The sequence below is a fragment of the Chelonia mydas genome, chromosome 3 (assembly GCF_015237465.2).
Source record: "Chelonia mydas isolate rCheMyd1 chromosome 3, rCheMyd1.pri.v2, whole genome shotgun sequence".
Classification (NCBI taxonomy): domain Eukaryota; kingdom Metazoa; phylum Chordata; order Testudines; family Cheloniidae; genus Chelonia; species Chelonia mydas.
This window is the reverse complement of record NC_057851.1, coordinates 124,901,969-124,912,181: the sequence shown is the minus strand read 5'-3', so window position 1 is coordinate 124,912,181 and position 10,213 is coordinate 124,901,969. Positions and strand designations below refer to the sequence as shown.

At 44.0% G+C, this 10,213-nt stretch overlaps 1 protein-coding gene across 3 annotated transcripts; it reads right to left on the bottom strand.

Moving 5' to 3' along the window:
- Window positions 1-725: 725 nt before the first annotated feature.
- Window positions 726-8,739, bottom strand: C3H6orf120 (chromosome 3 C6orf120 homolog). 3 transcript variants are annotated; one of them, XM_037895181.2, is made up of 2 exons: window positions 8,623-8,739; window positions 726-1,781 (listed from the first exon to the last, which is right to left on the bottom strand). In XM_037895181.2, the coding sequence occupies exons 1-2, from the start codon at window positions 8,640-8,642 to the stop codon at window positions 1,169-1,171; spliced, it is 633 nt and encodes a 210-aa protein (XP_037751109.1). In that variant the 5' UTR covers window positions 8,643-8,739; the 3' UTR covers window positions 726-1,168. The 3 variants fall into 3 exon arrangements, with proteins under 3 accessions (XP_037751109.1, XP_037751110.1, XP_007071132.1); XM_037895182.2 differs by lacking the exon at window positions 8,623-8,739 and adding an exon at window positions 8,408-8,546; XM_007071070.4 differs by lacking the exon at window positions 8,623-8,739 and adding an exon at window positions 7,883-8,367.
- Window positions 8,740-10,213: the final 1,474 nt, after the last annotated feature.

Genomic DNA, 10,213 nt, shown 5'->3' with positions numbered 1-10,213 from the left:
ACTATAATCAGCGTTGCTTTAATTTAAAAAAAGCCATGACTTTGAAGCTTGTAGGAGTAATACATAAAAATTTCAATGCATTGCCAGAAAATCCAGTCTCCTTTATTAAGTCCTTATAACTGGAAAATAACTTGCCCCCCAAAAGCTAAATGCATCTAATTTTCATAAAGATGCACCAAAAACCATATAGAGAATAGATGATACTATGGAAGTGGCACTAAAACTGTGGTTACACTTAAGAAAAGGGGTACATAATGGAGAGAAACCTTTTCCTGATTATGATGATGCAGGCTGAGTTGCTTTTAATGAGCAGTGCAATATTGCTTATATATATATATATTTACAGATACAAAAATAGCTGAATAACTGATTCATTATAATTCTTTCCCTGACTAAAAAGATCAGCCTCTACCTTTAGAGAAAATAAAGAAGATGGCAAACTTGATTCAAGTCATGATTTTAAAAAGCGATTAAGTGATTTGGGTGCTTCAGTTTAAATGCCCAATTTGATACCTTAGAGAGCAGATTGAAAAAAAGCACTGAGCACCTACCCTTTGAAAAGTCAGGCTCCTTTAAATTGGATATAACTAGGCACGTAAAATCACTGTTCACCTTAACGCTTGACTTTGATATTTCCTGGTCTTTGGTACACTGCTTTCAAGTTCCAATGATTGTCAGCATTTTAAAGTGCTACGTGCTAAAGATCTGTTCACACTGCAAAGAGATTAGAAAATTAGTTCTTTATTTTAAATTGGATGGGGTTGTTAAAACTGCACCTTTCAGATTTTACAACTTTTCTTTGTATAAAATTGTCACATTACTAGAAAATACAGTGAATTATCAAGATCCATTTTCTTATGCACCTGTTCAAAGTGATACATTTTAATAAGATTCCCTTTATTGTACATTCACTTTAACCCTGATTTATAAAGAAAACTATACAAATACTGTGCTTTCTGCTCATTTTACTTCTGGAAGGTGGGAAGGGGGCTTCAATACAAAATTAACTATGGCTTTGCTTTTCCCCTCCTCAGCATAGAAAAGGTAACCTGAATACCTCTTCAGGTAACTTTACAAAAAAGAGTACCAATATTCACAGCAAGCCATTCATGTTCAAAGTCATAGGCTACAAGTGCACTCTAGTCCAGTGTATGTCCAGTTGATTATTTTAAAAAAGAATTTCAAGTATTAATTTCAAAATTCCAATGAGTATAGTCCAAAAAATAGACTCCTCATCCTGAGATTGATCTTCTGCTGAATGAGTGCGCTTCTGGCTTGTCTCCATCTCTTCTGGGTTGTAGGAAGCCTCCGCAAATGGATAATCTACAATTGTTCTATCATAATATACTTTCATTTCAAACTCACTCTCCAAGTGAGAGGGATGACCATAGATTCCTATTCCCACTGGGCGGCGGAAGTGGGCTGGTACATAAACAACATCTTGACCACAAGTTACAGACTGTAACTCATACTCATCAAAACTGGGGTGAAGGGTCATATCAGATACATACAAATCGGCATCGCCTTTTAAACTCTGCATCTGAAGTACTATCTTCCCTTCATGATTTAGTCTCAAGTAGCTATAGTTTCCAGCTCCAATCTGACCTTGGACTACATGAAGAAGAATCCATTCGTCAGGTACATCCTCTTCCTCAAAGCTATGACCCATAAGCAATGCTTGAGCTGCTAGAAGGATCACCAACATTTTCTTCCAATGTGCTGCCATAACTCTTTTGTCTGACATTAAAGGAACTCTTCCAACATCATGTGTTGTAAATACCCTGTTAATACAGAAGAAATAACTCACGTTTCAATGGTCCACTCTTGGAAAAGATCTCTTAAATTCCTGTCTTTAAAATATCCAATTCCATTTCAAAACATTAGTCCTTATAAAATTAACTTAAGTGAAGTGTATTCTTTGATATCTCATATAGGACCAAAAATGTAAATGTGCTAATGTGAGGTTTAATATACTTTAATTGGTTAACTAGATAAAGCATAAACATAGTTTTAAGTAGCAATTGCTCAGCAAATGCATTAGCTTGCTGATGTGAACTGGGCAAATGTTACCTTATTTCAAATTAATAAACTTAACATGTAGGTGGGTGGAATTAGACCTTTTGTCAAAAATGATAAGGTAGTGATTTTACGGTTTGGAAAAAGTATTCAATTAAGGCCTTTGAGTTTGAAGAATCATAGAATATCAGGGTTGGTAGGGACCTCAGGAGGTCATCTAGTCCAATATCTTACTCAAAGCAGGACCAATCCCCAACTAAGTTATCCCAGCCAGGGCTTTGTCAAGCCTGACCTTCAAATCCTCTAAGGAAGGAGATTTCACCACCTCCCGAGGTAACCCATTCCAGTGCTTCACCACCCTCCGAGTGAAAATGTTTTTCTTAATATCCAACCTAAACCTCCCCCACTGCAACTTGAGACCATTACTCCTTGTTCTGTCATCTGCTACCACTGAGAACAGCCTAGATCCATCCTCTTTGGAACCCCCTTTCAGATAGCTGAAAGCAGCTATCAAATCCACCCCCATTCTTCTCTTCTGCAGACTAAATAAGCCCAGTTCCCTCAGCCTCTCATAAGTCATGTGCTCTAGCCCCCTAATCATTTTTGTTGCCTCCACTAGACTCTCTCCAATTTTTTCACATTCTTCTTGTAGTGTAGGGCCCAACACTGGACACAGTACTCCAGATGAAGCCTCATCAATGCCAAATAGAGGGGAACGATCACATCTCTCGATCTGCTGGCTACAACTAATCGGGAGAAATATCTTGGAGTCATCGTGGATAGTTCTCTGAAGACATCCACGCAGCATGCAGCAGCAGTCAAAAAAGCAAACGGGATGTTAAGAACCATTAAAAAAGGGATAGAGAATAAGATGGAGAATATCTTATTGCCTTTATATAAATCCATGGTACGCCCACATATTGAATAGTGCATACAGATGTGGTCCCCTCAACTCAAAAAAGATATACTGGCACTAGAAAAGGTCCAGAAAAGGGCAACTAAAAGGATTAGGGGGTTGGAACGGGTCCCATATGAGGAGAGATTAAAGAGGCTAGGACTTTTCAGCTTGGAAAAGAGGAGACTAAAGGGGGGATATGATCGAGGTACATAAAATCATGACTGGTGTGGAGAAAGTGAATAAGGAAAAGTTATTTACTTGTTCCCATAATATAAGAACGAGGGGCCACCAAATGAAATTAATGAGTAGCAGGTTTAAAACAAATAAAAGGAAGTTCTTCTTCACATAGCACAGAGTCAACCTGTGGAACTGCTTGCCTGAGGAGGTTGTGAAGGCTAGGACTATAACAGGGTTTAAAAGAGAACTGGATAAATTCATGAAGGTAAAGTCCATTAATGGCTATTAGCCAGGATGGGTAAGGAATGGTGTCCCTAGCCTCTGTTTGTCAGAGAGTGGAGAGGGATGGCAGGAGAGAGATCATTAGATCATTACCTGTTAGGTTCACTCCCTTTAGGGCACCTGGCATTGGCCACTGTCAGTAGACCAGATACTGGGCTGGATGGACCTTTGATCTGACCCAGTATGGTCATTCTTATGTTCTTATCCTCCAGATCATTAATGAAAATATTGAACAAAACCGGCCCCAGGATGGACCCTTGGGGCACTCTGCTTGATACTGGCTGCCAACTAGACATGGAGCCATTGATCACTACCCGTTGAGCCCGATGATCTAGCCAGCTTTCTATCCACCTTATAGTCCATTCATCCAGCCCATACTTCTTTAACTTGCTGGCAAGAAAACTGTGGGAGACCGTATCAAAAGCTTTGCTAAAGTCAAGGAATAACACGTCCACTGCTTTCCCCTCATCCAAAGAGCCAGTTATCTCATCATAGAAGGCAATTAGGTTAGTCAGGCATGACTTGCCCTTGGTAAATCCATACTGACTGTTCCTGATCACTTTCCTCTCCTCAAAGTGCTTCAAAATTGATTCCTTGAGGACCTGCTCCATGATTCTTCCAGGGACTGAGGTGAGGCTGACTGGCCTGTAGTTCCCCAGATCCTCCTTCTTCCCCTTTTTAAAGATGGGCACTACATTAGCCTTTTTGCAGTCACCCGGGACCTCCCCCGATCACCATGAGTTTTCAAAGATAATGGCCAATGGCTCTGCAATCACATCCGCCAACTCCTTTAGCACCCTTGGATGTAGTGCATCTGGCCCCATGGACTTGTGACTCGTCCAGCTTTTCTAAATAGTCCTGAACCACTTCTTTCTCCACAGAGGGCTGATCACCTCCTCCCCATGCTGTGCTGCCCAGTGCAGCAGTCTGGGAGCTAACCTTGTTCGTGAAGACAGAGACAAAAAAAAAGCATTGAGTACATTAGCTTTTTCCACATCCTCTGTCACTAGGTTGCCTCCCCCATTCAGTAAGGGGCCCACACTTTCCCTGACCACCTTCTTGTTGCTAACATACCTGTAGAAATCCTTCTTGTCACTCTTAACATCCCTTGCTAGTTGCAACTCCAATTGTGATTTGGCCTTCCTGATTTTACTCCTGCATGCCTGAGCAATATTTTTATACTTCTCCCTGGTAATTTGTCCAAGCTTCCACTTCTTGTAAGCTTCTTTTTTGTGTTTAAGATCAGCAAGGATTTCACAGTTAAGCCAAACTGCTCACCTGCCATATTTACTATTCTTTCTACACATCGGGATGGTTTGTTCCTGCAACCTCACTAAGGCTTCTTTAAAATTCAGCCAGCTCTCCCAGACTCCTTTCCCCCTCATGTTATTCTTCCAGGGGATCCTACCCATCAGTTCCCTGAGGGAGTCAAAGTCTGCTTTTCTGAAGTCCAGGGTCCGTATTCTGCTGCTCTCCTTTCTTCCTTTTGTCAGGATCCTGAACTCGACCATCTCATGATCACTGCCTCCCAGGTTCCCATCCACTTTTGCTTCCCCTACTAATTCTTCCCTGTTTGTGAGGAGCAAGTCAAGAACAGCTCTGCCCCAAGTTGCTTCCTCCAGCATCTGCACCAGGAAATTGTCCCCTACACTTTCCAAAAACTTCCTGGATTGTCTCTACACTTCTGTATTGCTCTCCCAGCAGATATCGGGTGATTGAAGTCCCCCAGGAGAACCAGGGCCTGTGATCTAGTAACTTCTGTTAGTTGCCTGAAGAAAGCCTCGTCCACCTCATCCCCCTGGTCTGGTGGTCTATAGCAGACTCCCACCACCACATCAACCTTGCTGGTCACACTTCTAAACTTAATCCTGAGACTCCCAGGTTTTTCTGCAGTTTCATACTGGAGCCCTGAGCAGTCATACTGCTCTTATATACAATGCAACTCCCCCACTTCATGAGCAGTTTATATACATCCATGTCAGTACTCCTGTCATGTGAGTTATCCCACCAAGTCTCTGTTATTCCAATCACATCATAATTCCTTGACTGCCAGGACTTCCAGTTCTTCCTGCTCGTTTCCCAGGCTTCTTGCATTTGTGTACAGGCACTTAAGATAACTCGCTGATCGTCCTGCTTTCTCAGTATGAGGCAGGAGTCCTCCCCTCTTGCACTCTCCTGCTTGTGCTTCCTCCCGGTATCCCACTTCCCCACTTACCTCAGGGCTTTGGTCTCCTTCCCCCGGTGAACCTAGTTTAAAGCCCTCCTCACTAGGTTAGCCAGCCTGCTTAACATAGTTTGTATTAGAATAATTTTTGGCATGTGTCATTTAGTTTTTCATCTAGCTTTAGTAGGATACTGAGGTACAGATCTGGATTTGTGTACAGAAGTATATTCGGGGACCCCTGTATATTGAGAAATATGACTGATTATATATTTAAGTAAACAAGTTAGTGGCTCTATCAAAACATATAAACACAGTTTGAGAAAACATGAAGTTATCCAAAGAAGTGTAAAAACTGTTAATATAACAGCTCGTTTGTGTACGTAAGTGAAATTCAAAAGTATGTTTCTCGAAACAAATCCTGTCATATTGAATGTGAAAAGGCCATGTACAAAATGTGTGCAAGGAGGCAACATTTCAGTTCCAAATACCATGCCTGGTTTCAGAATATAAAGTTGACCATATCAAATCTTTTTGCATTTAAAATTAAATTAAGTATTCTAAATCTACTAAGAATGTCATGTTTCAGCCCAAAATAAGTTTGTCACCACTCTTGATTTAGAATTTTTATCGCCTCCATAAAAAGAAAACTGTACAACAGTTATAATTGAATATTAATGTAAGCAGTTATTTGCATTATAGTAGCACCCAAAATGGAGTAGGTGCTTTCCACTCATAAATGACAGAGTCCCTGCCTTCAAGAGATTTCAATCAAAGTTCTTATACAAATTTCACCTAGCTTTCTATAATTAAACATAATTAAACAGTCAGGCTGGAAGGGCTTATCGAGTGGGATCCCGCAGGGATCAGTTCTGGGTCTGATTCTATTCAATATCTTAATCAGTGATTTAGATAATGGCAGAGAGACTACACTTACAAAGTTTGCGAATGACACCAACCTGGGAGGGATTGTAAGTGCTTTGGAGGATAGGATTAAAATTCAAAATGATCTGGACAAAGTGGAGAAATGGTCTGAAGTAAATAGGATGAAATTCAATAAGGACAAATGCAAAGTACTCCACTTAGGAAGGAACAGTCAGCTGCATGCATACAAAATGGGAAATGACTGCCTAGGAAGGAGTACCGCGGAAAGGGATCTGGAGGTCATAGTGGATCACAAGCTAAATATGAGTCAACAGTGTAACACTGTTGCAAAAATAAATATATTCTGGGATGCATTAGCAGAAATGTTGTAAGCAAGAAACAAGAAGTAATTCTGCTCTATGTCACGCTGATTAGGCCTCAACTGGAGTATTGTGTCCAGTTCTGGGGGCCACATTTTAGGAAAAATGTGGACAAATTGGAGAAAGTCCAGAGAAGAGCAACAAAAATGTTTAAAGGTCTAGAAAACAGGACCTATGAGGGAAGATTGAAAAAAAAATGTTTATTCTGGAGAAGAAAACACAGAGGGGACATGATAACAGTTTAAGTACATAAAAGGTTGTTACAAGGAGAAAGGAGAAAAAATGTTCTTCTTAGGCTCAGAAGCTAGGACAAAAGGCAATGGACTTAAAATGCAGCAAGGGCAGTTCGGATTGGACATTAGGAAAAACTTCCTGTCAGAGTGGTTAAGCACCGGAATAAATTGCCTAGGGAGATTGTGGAATCTCCATCACTGTCTAACCTGCTCTTAAAAATCTCCAAACACCTATCAGGGATGGTCTAGAAATAATACATAGTCCTGCCATGAGTGCAGAGGACTGGCACAGATGACTTCTTGAGGTCCCTTCTGGTCCCGTGATTCTATGATTTATATAGCCTTATAACTTGCGGAATGTTCTTCCCTAAAGACTTTTACAATCTAAGGCCACAATTTTGCAAAGGTACATGAGAGAAAAGAGCAAAAGGTGGCACTTGAGTGATGAGGCAGACAGTGGATTTGTGAAAAGTGATAAAGGACGGAATGTTTTAGGCAGACACTTCATGCATTGAGTACCATATCCATTTTAATTTGAGCAAGTAGCGGGACGTCCATGAGAAGATGAAACAGGAACAGATGGAGAAGTGAATGAGAGTATTAAGAGACCCTGGGAACAAGTGAGGCTGCGCTGAGGGGATCGCTGATGGGAGGATGAAAGAAAAGATTGCAGAGGGGAGGAAGCCAAAGACGCCTCCCCCAGGGAACATACATTGGGCTAGGAGGAATGGGACCTACCCTGACTAACCCCGCAGAAGTAGGCAGCAGCCTAGGAAAGGCCAGAGGAAGCCAGGGTCACAGGGCGATATAAAAGCTTGACCTGGCGAGTGATCCCTGAAGCAATGAAACAGTGACGATGCCAAGGACATACCAGCTCTGCTCCGAAAACAAACGCTTTCAGAGCGGGAGAACCTGCTCTCCGCTTAGCCCACAGGCGCTCCCGGGGATGACGGAAGAGAGGAACAAAACATAGGACTGCCCCTGGCTTGCTCCTCGCTTGCATGACCTCGTCCTGCAGCTCTCGGCACACGCTGACCAGGGCCACGTTTCTCCCCAGACCCGAGCACCCCGGCAGGGCACTTGTCTCCCACACCTCACACGCGCGGAGCGCGCTCGCTGCTGTGCCCGTCGCCCCCGAGCCTTCCCGGGAACCCGCCCGATGCCGCCAGGCTTCAGCGACCCCGCGGCGCAGCCTCTAAGCTAGGGCTGGGATCGCGGCGGAGCCTACGGGCCCCGCCCGTTCCCGGAGCAGCGGCGATGGCCGGTGGGTCAGTCCCCCGCCTGGACACCAGGCCCCGGGGGCCGCCTCGGACAGGCGCCAGGCCCGGCCCCGCTCGCTGCCTTGGCCCGGCTGGTGACAGCGGCGCTCACAGGCGCGGCCCCTCCCCCGGCTTACAGGTCACCAGCCTCCCGAGGAAACAGCTTGAGCCCCGCGGTGGGAGGGACGGCGGCTCCCCCCGCTCACCCCCAGGCCGAGCAGCTCCACCCGCTCCGCCGCCGCCCACGGCGCCGTGCTCCGCGGCTGAGACTGAGCCAGGCCGCGGGCCTCCAGCTCTCGCGAGTCTGTGTCCAAGGGAGGGCGGTCGCGGGGGGAGGCGGCGTTCTGTTTACCCGCCTCCAGGCGTCCCCATGACAACCAGGTGCCGTGAGATCGCGGCCGCTGTTCCGGGCAGCTGGCGCCCTCCCCGCTGCAGACGGTGCTCCGCTGGTTGTGGCCCGGAAGGACAGGTGGCCCCCCGGGGAGAAGGGGCAGCCCCGCCGCGCCGCATCGCCCCCGCCCGACCGGCGCCGGGATGGTGCTCCCCGTCCAGCCCCTGTGGCCGAGCTGGCCTGGCACAGCAAGACCTTCCGCACCTGGAGTTCCCCGCAGCCTTGTGCTGCGTCCGGGCCCCTCCCGCTCTGAGCCGGCCCCTGGGGGTCCCCTCGCCCCTCTCAGAGCCAAACCCCGGGTCAGTCCTATCCCCAGGGGCACGAGGGCATGTCACTGATGTCAGTGGAATTATTATTGATTTCCTCCAGTGTAATTGAGAGATGAATCAGGCCTCAAATTATTTGTTTTCAACATATATAAATATTAGGTGTAATTTTATCATCCTTAGCATTAGCTAGTCCTTGAGGATGAACTGTCTACATCAGGTTTCAGAGTAACAGCGTGTTAGTCTGTATTCGCAAAAAGAAAAGGAGGACTTGTGGCACCTTAGAGACTAACCACTTTATTTGAGCATAAGCTTTCCTGAGCTACAGCATACATCCCATGAAGTGAGCTGTAGCTCACGAAAGCTTATGCTCAAATAAATTGGTTAGTCTCTAAGGTGCCACAAGTACTCCTTTTCTTTTTGCTGTCTACATCAGTATGCAGGCACAAAACCATGCGTTCCTGGCAGATCACAACTCACATACTGTTCCTGTTTGATAGTATAACATTAATTGTGTAAACATGGTCACATTTTTAGGTTTGATACAAGTGGTTTAGTTAAAAATATTTGTCCTTTGTTATTTCAATTTTAATGTAGATAATCAAATTGAGAAAATTGAATTAGATATGTAAGAACATAATGTCTAGAATACTTAGCGACTTCTTATTAGATACTAAGTGGTCTGCTAAAAGAATTACCAGTTTTATTAAAGAATTTGCGTTTCTCAATTCATTTGACACAAAGAGAGAGTCATCTTGTTTAGATTATTTTCATAGTTTTTCGGTAAGGCATCAGACATTTAAAATGGACTAAAGTCAGTTAAGTGAATAAATGTTACATAAATAAAGACTTTAAATATATTTTTTGCTCTATATCCAAATAAAGGTGAAAAAATCTGTTAGTCATCTTCCTAGACACTAAAGATCACAGAGTTGATGTAGCAAAGCATAAATATGTTTAAAATATATGCTGTAACTAAGTAAGGATATGAAGCCTCTCACCTGTAGGTCACCTGTTTACAACCAATTCTTTTTTCCATCTGATGACTTTTTGGTCACCTATGAGATGTGAGTCAATCTCAGTTCAGTTCAGAGTGACTGCTGCCCGCATCATAAAAAGAGAGATCATTACACAATTGGGACAATTTAGCGCCCTTGATAGCAGTCCCAGCAGAAATGGACCCGGAGACTAAACTGTGCTTGTAATCCCTACAGTCAGTCCTTCCAGTTCAGGATGGAGCGATATCGATGGAGCAGCATAGGGAAGCTTGCCCTGCCAATGTCAGC